Source organism: Phalacrocorax aristotelis, chromosome 23, assembly GCF_949628215.1.
Source record: "Phalacrocorax aristotelis chromosome 23, bGulAri2.1, whole genome shotgun sequence".
Lineage (NCBI taxonomy): Eukaryota > Metazoa > Chordata > Aves > Suliformes > Phalacrocoracidae > Phalacrocorax > Phalacrocorax aristotelis.
Genome location: NC_134298.1, coordinates 5,645,477 through 5,657,954, shown reverse-complemented (window position 1 = coordinate 5,657,954; position 12,478 = coordinate 5,645,477). Strand labels below are relative to the sequence as shown.

At 65.6% G+C, this 12,478-nt stretch overlaps 1 protein-coding gene across 4 annotated transcripts; it reads right to left on the bottom strand.

Moving 5' to 3' along the window:
- Positions 1-4,693: 4,693 nt before the first annotated feature.
- Positions 4,694-7,732, bottom strand: COPZ2 (coat protein complex I subunit zeta 2). Of its 4 annotated transcripts, XR_012664163.1 has the most exons (10): positions 7,689-7,732; positions 7,073-7,141; positions 6,795-6,876; positions 6,543-6,634; positions 6,420-6,475; positions 6,094-6,171; positions 5,715-5,766; positions 5,531-5,631; positions 5,288-5,326; positions 4,694-5,045 (listed from the first exon to the last, which is right to left on the bottom strand). XR_012664163.1 is itself a non-coding variant. In XM_075116902.1 (9 exons), the coding sequence occupies exons 1-8, from the start codon at positions 7,704-7,706 to the stop codon at positions 5,545-5,547; spliced, it is 534 nt and encodes a 177-aa protein (XP_074973003.1). In that variant the 5' UTR covers positions 7,707-7,732; the 3' UTR covers positions 4,694-5,042; positions 5,531-5,544. The 4 variants fall into 4 exon arrangements, 2 of the variants coding, with proteins under 2 accessions (XP_074973003.1, XP_074973004.1); XR_012664164.1 differs by lacking the exon at positions 7,073-7,141 and having other exon boundaries at positions 7,689-7,722; XM_075116902.1 differs by lacking the exon at positions 5,288-5,326 and having other exon boundaries at positions 4,694-5,042.
- Positions 7,733-12,478: the final 4,746 nt, after the last annotated feature.

Below are 12,478 nucleotides of genomic sequence, written 5' to 3'. Positions count from 1 at the left end.
ACATTACCGGGAGATAATGACAGAAAAATAAAATACCCCCATCCCGGCTGGCGGGGATCAGCGTCGGGGCTGGGGGAGGCTCGCATAGGTTTCCAGCCCCCCCCCTGCCTGCACCCCGCTACCCACGGTGTCTGTGTCCCTTGGATGGGAACGGGGGGTGAGTGTGTGGAGGGGACCGCTTGGGTCAGGGGGGCATGTGGGTGGCAGGGACCCACAGTCCCAGGGAAGCCCCCCCCAAGATGCCGGGGTCCCCTGCAGGTCCTTTTCCTCTGCCCGGGTGTTGTCCCCCCACTGGGTGACTGTCACCAGACGGGCTGTTGGGGGGGGACGACAGTGACCCCGGTGGGGCTCAGGGCTGGGTTTGCTCCAGAAATCAGCAGACAAAGGGACGAGGCAGAGCTGGGGCTGGGGACCCCCGGCCCTGTGGCTGCGTCATCCCCCTCCTCTGCTCCAGTGATGCCGGGGATCGGCTCTGCCTCCCCCTCCACGGCTGGGGGGGCCCCGGCTGCCAGCAGCCTTGTGGGGCCCCGGCTGCTGCTCCATCTCACCTGCCAGGGAGGAATTTAATTACCAATTAAGGGGCCTTCCATCTGTTTGAGGCCTGCCCGAATGCTCGCGCTCCCCTTTAATTACATCGCTGACAGCCATTTCACTCAATTAGCTGCGAAGCGCAGCAGAGAGCCGGTGTGGGGGCAGCCTCCCCCCCCGCCGCACCATCTGGGGGGCCGGACCGTGTCCCCCCCCCCCCCGCTCGCGCCCCCGGTGCTGTCCCCAGCCATCCTCATGGCTGTCCCCGTGCCATCCGGCCCCGGTGCTCTTGCCTCTGCCGTGCATCCCCCTCTCCAGCCGTGCCTCCATCCCTGCATCCCTTCCTACATCCCTCCCTCTGTCCCTCCATCCCTGTGTCCCTTTCTGTATCCCGCCATCTCTCCATCCCTTCCTGCATCCCCTCCATCCAACCCTGCATCCTTCCATCCTTTCCTGCATCCCTCCATCCCTCCCTCCCCCCTGCCACCCTGCACAGGGTGCACTGGCTCCCCCCCCCATCCCCTCTCAGCCAATTTTTAGGGAGCTGCCCCCGGGCCCAGGGTCCCCAGGGTGGTGGGGAGGGCAGCAGGGCTGGCACTGGCACCCCCCGCGCCCCCCCCCCAGCCCCCCCTGCTTGTGCTTTCCTACGGGCAGACACTGCAGCTGCTTAACAGGCTCTAAATCTCGTTGTTAAAACAATATGTAACGGGGCGACAGATGCCCCAGCGCACCCAGGGACGAATGTGTCACCCCGGGGCTGGGGGGTGACAGCTTCACGGGGGGGGGCGCTGGCCCGTGGCCCCCGCGGAGCCGCTTTGGGGTCCCGGGTGCTCTGGGGCTCCTCTGGAGCCATGTAGTAGGTGAAAAGAGAGAGAAGGGAAGAACTGAGGCACTGGAGAGGGTTAAAATCCTCAGGGTTTGTTTTTGGGGAGCGATCTGGGCTGGGGGGGTGTGCAGCCACCCCCCTGTCCAGCAGTGCCCATGGGTGTGATGAGCCACATTTTTCTGGGGGGACGGAGGCTCATGTGTGGCCAGGGAGGTTGGGGTGGCCCCCCCCCATGCCAGGGCGTGCATCCCCCACCCAGTCTCTGAAGGCTGCTTGGGCCCCCCAACCCCAGAGGATGGGGGTCCCTGGCTCTGTGCCCCTCCCCACAGCGAGGATGCTGCGTGGAGGCGGCCGCCCTGGCCAGGCCATCCATCACCCCGACAGCCCGGGGAAAGGCGAGGAGGGGCCCCCCTCCCTCGGCACCCCAACCCCTGCTGCCCCCCCTGCCCCGGGGTCTTTTCTTCCCTCCTCTCTCCCTTTCTCTTCCCTTCCTCCCCCGGCTGGGAGACAAAACCCGGCTGACAAGATGGAGGCCAGGCCATCAATCAAGGCGGCCGCTGGAACCACCTCTCCCCCCTACCCGGCTAATGAATCCCCTTCTCAGCCTGCTGCACGCAGGCATGGCCCCCCCCAGCACGGCTGTGTCCCCCCCCCGGTCACCCCCATCACCCCCCACCCATGGACTCGGGGTCCCAGCTGCGGTGGGGATGGAGCAACGTGGGAAATGGGGTGACCTGGGTATGGGGTGGCACGGTTTGGGGGTGACATGGCCTTTGGGGTGGTGTGGCACCAGTCGGGGGGGGATTTGGGGTGCGGGGTGGTGCAGATGCAGGCTGCCAGGATTTGGGGGTCTCACGGCTGTGGGGTTGGGGGGTGGTGTGGCCATGGGGGTCGCATGGGGCTGGCAGAGCTGCAGGGTGCTGTGGGTCTGGCCAGCAGGGATGGGGGCCTGGTGGCCCCCAGCCCTGTGTCTCTGGGGAAGCCCCCTAGTCCGGTGAGTCCCCATGAGTCCTATCCCCCGTCAGTGATGGCAGGGGCCCCTCCAGCCCCACGGTCCCCGGGGAGCGAAGCCCCTTTGTCCCAGGGCCCATCGCCTGCCACGGTGCCTTTGTCCCCATGTCACTTGGGGGGCACCAGCTGTCATGGCTGGGGACCGAGGGGTCTTCAAGCTCCTCCTCCTCCTCTTCCTCTTTGTTCTCAGCTCCCATGCTGGGGGCTGCCTGGGATGGGAAGGGGGGGCGGGGGGACCCAGGGTCCCCACCCCAAGGGGCAGCTGGGGGCACACAGCCCCCCCGCCATGGGGCAGCCCCCTGCAACCACCTGGACACCCACAGAGAGCAGATGGGGACCTGGGGTGGGTTTTGGGGTGGGTTTCATGCCCTGCTCCCCAACGAGGGTCTGCAGCCTTCAGCCGCCTCTGGTTTGGGGGGGTCCCTGGGGCTGGGGGGTCCTCAGGGTGGGAAACCACCACCTGCCTGGCCGCCGTGGCCGCCCCGCCACCCCCTGCCCCACCAACCGCAGTTTTGGGGTGGGCAGGGGGTCCCGCCAAGCGCTGGCCTTTGCTGTCCGTTGGGGGGGGCAGATCCAGGGTGGGGTGGAGGGGCAGCTGGGGGGGGCGCTGGGCCCCAGGGGCCACCCCCGGCAAGGGCAGGGCGGGGCTTGGGTGTAGGGCTAGGACCATCCCCTTATTGGGGGGGGGGACACACAAGGGGGTCCCCAAGCCCAGGGGAGTGGAGGGACTTTGGGGACCCGGGGTTGGGTGGGCAGCTGTGTGGGGCACAGTGCGGTGTTGGCGGGGGGGGGGGTCCCTGCTGTGGGGACATCTGCCTGGGCCCCCCCGGGGGACGCGGGCAGCTCTGCCAGCTGCTCTCCCTGCCCGGCCCACCGGGGGGGTCCCATCCATCAAAGTCTGCCCGGGGTGCCCCCCCCGTGTCCCCTGCAGCCCCCCCGGGCTCGGGGGTGCCCCTGCGGCTGGGTAGGGAGGGATTGCTGGGCAGGGGTGTGTGGAGAAGAATTTGGGGGTGTCACTCGTGTATATTGGGGGGGGGGGGCACATGCACGTTTGGGATCCACGTGGGTGCGTGGTGAGCACAGGCGGGGTGGGGAGGGGGTTTGGGGGGGGTGGGGTGGCAGGAGGGAGGGGTGCGGGGAAAGGAGTGCATGGGGGGGGGGAGTCACCCGGCTGGGCTGTCCCGGGGGGGACCCAGGCTGGTGGGGAAACCTGGGTGGGGTCATAATGTTTTAGGTGGTTGTGGGGTGTGTCCCACAGCAAAGGCGTCCCTACGGTGGGGGGGTGGGGTGTCCCCCAATGGAGGGGCGTTCCTATGATGGGGGGGTGCTAGGATTGGGGAGCGGGATCCCCAGGGGGTGGATCCCTAAGATTTGGGGGATCCCAAGGAGGGTTGGGGGAGTGGGGTGGGGGGGGCTATGATGGGGAAGGCTTAGAGGGGAGGGTCCAAGGGTGTGCCGGACTGTATGTGTGGGGTCCCGGTCCAGGGTGGGTCCTGGTCCTGGGGGCGGGGGGCACGTCCTGGTCCGGCGGGTCCCAGTCCGGGGCGGGAGGGGGTGGTCCCAGCCCAGGGTTCCCAGTCGCTCCCCCCGCGGCCGCCGGCAGGGGGCGCTGCAGGATCGCGAATGGCCGGGCCGGGTAGAGGCGGGGCAGCCGTAAGGGGGCGTGGCTAAGATGGATGGAGGCGTGACCGTGACCGCATAAGGGGCGTGTCCGGCGCGGGGCGGGGCTATGCAAAACCCACCCGGGTCCCGCCAGGGAGCGGCGAGCAAGAGCCGCGTTGCGGCCGCGGCGTTGGGGAGCGTCGCGCAAGAGGCGGTGGGGTCCCTTGGGACGGGGGTCCCTAGGCTGGGCGTCCCCGGGTGGGGAAGGTCCTCATGGCGGGGGGGTTCCCAGGAAGAGGGTGGTCCCACGGTGGGCGAAGTCTCTAGGCTGGTGCAGCGCGACTGTGGCAGAGCAGACCTTGCCCACCGGTGGGTGTGGGCACCCACAGGTGGACAGTGTTTGGGTGACCAGCTGCAGAGGCCCATGGCCAGAGGGAGGGTGGGGGGCTCCTCTTCTCTTTGCCCAGACCCATATTGCAACTGCAGGGCGCCACAGCCTCCCGCCAGCCCCAGGCCACCCTGTGCCCGACCCCATTGATCTGCGGTGGCTTGAAACTGTGAAGCTGTAGAGAGTGGGATTTAACAGAGAAACCCATAAATGACACCTTTGCCTCCAAGGGGAATGCACCGAAGAGCAAAAGAGTCCCCAGAGCTCAGCCTTGATGGGTGATGTGCCCACAGGGACCCACTACCCCAATGTGGCAGACAGAAAGAGGACACCAAACTGGGGAGGAAAACTTTATTTGTAGGTGGTTCCGGCTGGGAGCGAGCAGGAATGGCAAATCAATTCCCCTCCATTAGTGCTTAATTTTTCCCTTGAGATGATTAATGCTGTGGTCACATATGAGAGCTGGCAAGGGGCTTCTGGAGGTGGTGCAGCCAGGGAGGAGCCGTCCAGGGGATCCAGGCTGGTGTGTGGGGTTTGGGCTGGTGTTGGAGTGGGGGGATGCCAGGGAGGGTCTGTGTGTCCTGATGCCTGGCATCACCCGGTGCTGGGGTCTCACCTTTCCGGGAGACCCCAGTGCCGTCACGTCAGTGGGGATGCCTCAATGTGCTCCTCTGTGGGCTGCAGGACCTGCTGTGAGACCCCAGGGATGAGGATTGGGTCAGGCTGACCTTGGGGTGCCCATCCTGGCTGGCCGCCTGGGTTCCCTTGGCTGGGGAGGGTGGGGGTGCACCTTGTGCTGAGGAATTAGGGGTGGGCAGGACCCTGTTCTGGGGTGACAATGGGAGTGGGACCCAGGGTGTGTCCCACCTGCATCCTGCTGGGTAAAGCTGGGCAATGCACCCCCTTGTTAGCAAGGCTAACGAAGTGCTTACCTGGGACACGCTTTGCTTGGAGAGAGGGTTGACACCAACCTGGGGGAGGGAAGGGGACTGGCAACTTTAGGAGCGGGGTGATGGGGTGAAGGGGACCCACTGGGTGCCCCGATGTTGGGAACACCCCCTCAGCACCATCCTGCTTGGTGCCCATCAACCATGAGGCCGCTGCTTGGGGGCCAGACCCTGACCCCAATCCCTGCCCGTCCCAGCTGGACCCCTGGCATGAGGAAGGGTTTGCACCTCCTCGGCGCTGCCTATTCCTTGTTTCCTGCATCCCTCCGCTCCGAGCTGCCCGCCAGGTAGTCGAAGAGGACAAAGCCGTACGGTGCCGGCTCCGGGGCCTGGTGGGGGAGAGAGGATGAGGAGGGTGGGGAGAGGCAGAGGATGGTGGAGGAAGGCCATGGCATGGGATGGTCGCACTCACGTGCAGGCTCAGCCGCTGGATCACTTGCTGGGGGTCGCTTTCCAGGATCACCCTGCAGAGCAGCACAGTACTGGCACCATCCCACTGGGATCCTCCCGGCACAGCTTCATCCCGACCCCGGCTGCACCCCACCGGGCATTACCGCTGCCACCCCGTGCCTCAGTTTCCCTCCCTGTGCAATGCTCTGAGATGCCCTGATGAAGGCTTGAGGAAGAGCTACTGCAATGTTGGCAAAGTGAGGTGCTCAGCTCCCCCTCAGCACCCTGAGACCGGGCCAGCCCCTTCCCAGCACCCAGAGTGATGACACCACTCCCTGTCCCTGCAACCCCAAGTGCTGCGGGCTGCTTCTCCCCCTCCGTCCCCCCCAGCAGAAGCTCACCCCCTGTCCACGATCTCATCCACCACCAGGAACATCCCCTCCATGTTGTCCAGCAGCCAGCGCTTCTCCACCTCCTTCCTGTGGGCGAGCAGGTGGGAGATGTCGCTGCACCCACTCCCGATCAGGGCCTGGGGTCCCCTGCAAGGTGCAGGGACCTGGACCCCTGCCATCCCAAAGCAGTGCTGGCCCCATCCCACCCAGGGCGTTAGGGGACAGGGGTTTTGCACCAGCTCACAGCGTCACCTGGAGGGAGCTGCTGCCCCGTGCCCTGCCTCAGTTTCCCCACCCAAGGCTGGGTTTGGGGCCGGGTGGCCCTGGGGACTCACCGCAGGAGGTAGCTGAGGGCGTCGAGGAGGCAGGTGAGTACAGCCAACAGCATCAGCTACAGAATGGGGGAGTCAGCAGGGCCGTGGGGGTCCCCAGGACTGTCGTGTGTGTCCCCCGCCTACCTCGTTCTCCTGGCAGCCCCCTACCACGTAGAAGAAGAGATCGACGCTGCTCCTGTAGACGACGGTGAGTCCTTCCAGACAGGCGATCTCACCTGCATGGCATGGGGACACGGGACGGTGTTAGTGACCCCCAGGACCGTGCCAGAGGGGATGCTGCTCCAGGCCTGGTGCCCCCCACCCGGCATTAAACCTTTTCCAACCATGTATCCCCCCCAGCTGCAAAAGCTGCTGAGCGAGACCGCCCCCACTCACCGCCTGCCTGGTGGGTCTTGCTGAAGATGCTCCTCTCAAAGGCCGCCTGTTCCTTGGCTGTGGGGAAGGTGCCATCGTAGTACTGTGGGGACGGGCAGGGGGTCAGCACCAGCAGGGTGAGCTGCACAACTCCACGGTGGGGTGGGCATGTGCTGGGACCCCCAGGGTCACTGCCAGGATCCCCCAATGCCCTGCAGCCCGGTGGGGGGGAGGTGTGTGAGCTGGGGGTCCTGGGCAGCATCCCCTGGGGAAACTGAGGCGGGGGGGCCGGGGGGCACCTTGGCCAGGAGGCGCTGCCCGAGGCTGTCCAGGATGAGCAGGGCCTTCACTGTGTACAGGGAGGGCTCCTGGTGGGGGAGAGGGGCTGGAGGGGCTCAGCCCCACAACGGGTCTGGTCCCCCCCAGCCCACCCTGAGCTTCCCTGCATCCCCTCCCTTGGGGTACCCCCAGTTCTGGATATTTGGGACCCCCTTTTACCCCCATCCCACCCCTGCTGCCCCTCTGCTCCCTGCCCTGTCCACCCCGTTTCTCCTCATTGCCCCCCAGTTCAATTTCCCCATTTCCCTCCTTCTTCCCACTTCTCCCCCCGCCGACCCCTCCCCGTCCCCCCACTCCCTGTCCCCAATCTCCCCCCGTTTCCCCACGGTCCCTCTGTCCCCTTCCTCCCACCACCAGCCTCCCCGTCACCATCATTTATCCCCATCGTCGTGCCCCCCACCTCCGTGCCCCCCCCACCTCTCGCTTTTCACCCGTGTTTTTCCTCCCGTCCCCCGCTCCCCCCCGCTCCCCCGTCCCGCCGCGGCCGCACGAAGTTCCCGGTGGGGCAGCGGAGCCCCGGTCCGGTCCCGTCTCGTCCCCGGTCCCGGTCCTGCTCCCGTCCCGTCCCGTCCGTACCGGCCCCGCGGGCTCCATGGCTCCGCCGCCCCGGCCCCCCCGCGCTGCCGTGCCCGCCCCCCCCGGCCCGCTCCGCCCCGGCCCCGCACCCCAACTCCCCCCCCGCCCCGCACCCCGGGCTCAGCCCCAGCCAAGGGCCCCCCTTCCACATCCTCCCCCCTCAACCCTTGAGGACGAACCGGGGGGGACCCCGGGCGGGGGTCTCGCACCCCACTGTGCTACTGCGTGTGGACACAGACGAGGAATGGGGGGGACACGAGTGGCTGTGGGGGGCTGTTCCCCCAGTGCCACCCTCCCGCACACAGGCACGTTCTTTGGGAAAAGACAAACTTGGGGGGCGACAGTGGGGTGTGATGGGGGCTGGGACCCCCATGCACCTCGAATTGGGGGGGGGAGGCTCAGCAGCAGGGTAGGGAGGGGTCACCCCGCACCCAACCTCTGCTGCCTTTAATTTAGGGTGTCGTCCCCCTTGGGGTGACTAGGGGAGGTGGGTGGGGGTCCTGGCGGTGTAGGGTCCAACCAGCGGGTGCAGGTGCGTTCCTGTGGGCTCTGCCTGGTGGGCTGGTACCCCCCACAGGTGATCCCAGCTGCGGGGGCCAGCCCCCCCGTGCCCCCGCTCCTGTCTGCTGACCTCTCCCGGTGGCATTTGCTGGTGACCGGGGCGGGGGGGGGGGGGGGGGCGGAGCGGTTCTCCTGTAGAAGCACTGGGAAAGGGGCTCCGAGCCCCCCTCACCAGCACAAGGCACTGAAAGATTTTTGCCTGCTCGCGGCAGAGGAGGGCTGAGAGCCTGGCAGGGCACGGGAACAGGGATGCCTGCCAGCCCTCCAAATAGCCCCTGGAGGGGGGAACACACTAAAAATAACCCTGCGAGGGGCAGCCCAGCTCGGATTGCTGGCGGGAGGCTCACCACAGCCCCAGGGAGATGCAGCAAGAGGTTTTTAGGATGCTCCCGTACAACCATTTTCCCAGTGCGGTGCAGGAGGGGACGGGGAGACGGTGCCCAGGTAATGCTCGCAAGGTGCTGCCAACCCCGTTGCAAGCCCTCGGTGCCAGCGGGGTTGGCAGCACCCCAAAATTTCCCACCTGCTGTGCAACATGCTGAGCAGCAGCTCTTGGTATCGAGGGGGGCACCGCTCGGGCAATGGGGCCGTGCCCGTCTGCCCACCGGGGCCACCGCCTTCGCCTCAGCAAATTGCCGGTTGTGGCACGACGTGGGCCGGGGCCGCACCCCGGCTTTTGTGGGTGTTCCACGGCTTGTTTTCCAGGAGGAGATTAGCAGCATGGAGCAGCTGGGGCAGAGCGAGCCCATGACCCAAAATCACTTGGATCTGGGTGCTTCCAGGCTCCCCACCACCTTCCGCCAGCCGCTCCGGTTCCTTTCCCTGCCGTGCCTGTCTCCCTGGATGCTCTGGAGCATCTCTGCTCGTAGCACTGGGGCTGTCTGGGTTTGGGGGGATGTGCAGCCTGCCCCCCATCTCTCAGCCGTGCCAGTGAGCTTGGTCCTTGCCATAAAAAACAGGGGGGTCTGCTCCTGCTGCTGCCCTGGGAAGACACCCTGGGCTGGGAAACCTCACCCTGCTGAAAGGCGTTGGAGCCCACGCTCATTTTCCACGTTTTTTCGGATGAACTATTGTCTCTGGCATCCTGTTTGTCCCAGCAAGTTTCTGGGGCAGGGAGAAGGGTGTCTGGTTTTGGCAGCTGCAGCTGCTCCGGGCAGCTGGAGCGTTGCAGGAATAGCAGGCAGGGGTGGTGCTGCCCAGCTGCCCTTATCTCCTACCTGCCACCCTCCTCTGCCGGGTCTGGCAGCGGCTGCCCCTCGCCCCGTGGGCGCCGGCATTGATTTGGGCAGAAAGCCAACGCCGATCAATGGGGGAAGGTATAAATAACCTGCTCAGAGCTGATGGTTTTAATGCTGCCCCTGTTCCATGCTTATTTATTTAGTTTATGGAATTCCTGTCGGTGATCTGGTGGTTGATCACCCTGGAGAGGCGAGGACGGGATGGCGGCCTGACGCCGGCCCCGCTCCCATGCCCATTCATGGCACCTTTCTGCCTCCGCTCCTGCAGCTCTAACGGGACATCCCGGTGCTTTTTGTCAAGCGGCTTCAGTGCCACTGGCTGTGTGTGCCGACGGTGCTACCACAGGTCCTCGGGCGCCTGGTGAGGTGGTTGGGATGAGTTGCAGCCTTTCCCTTGCCTCTGCTGGGTAGTTACTGCTTCAAAAGGCTTCGAACGTCAAGACCTCGGTTACTCGGTCAAGCTCAAACCGGCTGGTGGGTTCCCCTGCGATGAGTAGCAGTGCTCGTGGGATGACCCACGGACGGTGCAACTGTTTTAGGCTGACAAGGGACGGCCAGACACACGGCCAGGCCCTGGCACGTGAGCTGCAGGTGGCTCTGAGCAGCTCAAAGGCGGCAGCTCTGTCTGTGGGGTGGGGAGCCCCATCCTCCTCCAAGCACCAGCACCCCAGGGGCACGGTGGTCTCCCCATCCCGGGCTCTCAGCCAGCCCAGGTCGGGGCTGGGAGTTCCCTCTCTTTGACAGCCATTTCCACCTCCAGTGGCTCCCACCGCCACGGGCGAGAAGCAGCCGACCAGGAGAGCTTGCTTTTCTCAACCTGAAAACAAGCCTGGGCATAATGAGCAGGGGTACGCCGACTGGCAGCTGCCGGTGCGTGAAATTAAAAGACTTTTAATTAGCAAAGGGCTGGAGTGATGAAGAAAGTAAAGCACGGGGTTAGCAGGCGATGCCCTGGCTTCGCTCCCAGCCCCGCCACTGACTCATTGCAGGGCCTGAGGTGAAGCTCCAGGTTCGGCTTTGATGCTGTCCCTCCATCTGCAAGCGGCTCCGACGCTGCCTCGCGCCTGCATGGGGATGGGGACGTGCGAGGGCTGTGGCGAGCGTGGGGCTGGGTCTGTTGGCCTGAGGATCTCTGGGGGCGCGGGGGAGGCCCCAGGGCCACTCTTGGGGGGTGAGCAAGGCCGAGGAGCCGTCTCCCCACTGTCGTGTGGCCCTGGAGGAGGCCCAGAGCCCCCAGTGCCAGGAGGTGTCGGGATTATCATAGAACCATAGAATGTCATGAGTGTGAAGGGACCCACAAGGGTCATTGAGCCCCACTCCTGTCACCGCACAGGACACCCCAAATTCACACCGTGTCTCTGAGGGCCTTGTCCAAGCGCTTCTGGAATATCGCCAGGCTGGTGCTGTGATACCTCCCTGGGGAGCCTGTTCCAGGGCTCCACCACCCTCTGTGGGAAGAATCTTTCCTAATATTCAACCTAACCCACCCCTGGCACATCTCCCTGCCATTCCCCCAGGTCACAGAATCATCGAACGGTTTGGGTTGGAAGGGACCTTTAGAGGCCATCCAGTCCAACCCCCCTGCAGTGAGCAGGGACATCTTCAACTAGATGAGGCCCCATCCAGCCTGGCCTGATGTTTCTAGAGATAATATCATAGTGGGGTCCTATCATTGGTCCTGGCGTTGGTCACCAGAGAGCAGAGACCAGCCCTGCCCCTCCTCCTCCCCTTGGGAGGGGGCTGCAGAGCGCCATGAGGCTGCCCTCGGCCTCCTCTGCTCCAGCTGAACAAACCCAGGGACTCCAGCCGCTCCTCGTGCCGTTTCCCCTCTAAACCCTTCCCCAGCTCCGTGGCCTCCTCGGGACACTCTCCAGTGGCTTTATACCCTCAATGTCCTGCGGCGCCCAACGCTGCCCACAGCACTCGGGGTGAGGCCGCCCCAGCTCGGGGCAGAGCGGGACAATCCCCCCCTTGCCCAGCTGCGATGCAGGGCTTGGTGCCCCCCAGGGCACGGTGCCCCTCTTGGCTGCCAGGGCACGCTGGTGGCTCATGTTCAACCTGCCGTCAGCCAGAGCCCCCAGGTCCCTCCCTGCAGAGCTGCTCCCCAGCCCGTCATTCCTCAGTCTGTCTGTATGGCCAGGGCTGCCCTGCCCCGGGTGCAAAAACCGGCGCTTGCCCTTGTTCAACTCCATTGGGTTGGTGATTGCCCAGCTCTGCAGCCTGTCCAGATCCCTCTGCAGGGCCTCTCTGCCCTCGAGAGAGTCAACAGCTCCTCCCAATTTGTTGTCAACAGCAAACTTAATTAGCATTCCTTCCAGTCCTGCATCCAGGTCATTTATGAAGACATTAAAGAGCACCAGCCCCAAGATGGATCCCTGCAGAACCCTGCTGGTGCCTGGCTGCCCACCCTGTGTGACCCCATTCACTGGTGACCCTTCGAGCCTGACTGGCCACCCTGTTGCTCGCCCCAGGACTGGAGGGCCCTGGGGACACGGGGGACCCCGGGGCGGTGCCGGGGCCTGCGGTGCGATGGAGGCTCCGCCACGGCCTCGCCCTGGGCGGGGGGCCTGGGGGCGCCCGCTGCCATGGCAACAGCTGCCGGGCGAAGAGGGCGGTTTCTCTGAGACGCGGGGATTGGTGAGAGCCGCTGCCAGTCAAGCGCCCAGACGGGCGGCTGGCTCCTGCGCGTCGTCTCATTGGTAAGTGCCACTGTCGCTCGGCGGAGGACTCGCGTTCCATTGGGCGGACGCCTTGTCACTCAATCGCTGCCTGGGGCGGGCCGCGTTGTCTCGCTTCTCTTCCATTGGCTCGGCGTGCGGTCCCCGGGCCAAGCACGGGGCCAGCGTCGCTGTCTGCGCACCGATTGGTCGTTGAATCTGCCTATCCAGGCGGCGGCGGAGGGGAGGGACGACTGCAACTCCTCACCTCCGCCTTTCCATTGGGCCGCCGCTTCGTCCCCACTTCTCTTCCCGGGCGCTGATTGGCGGCGGC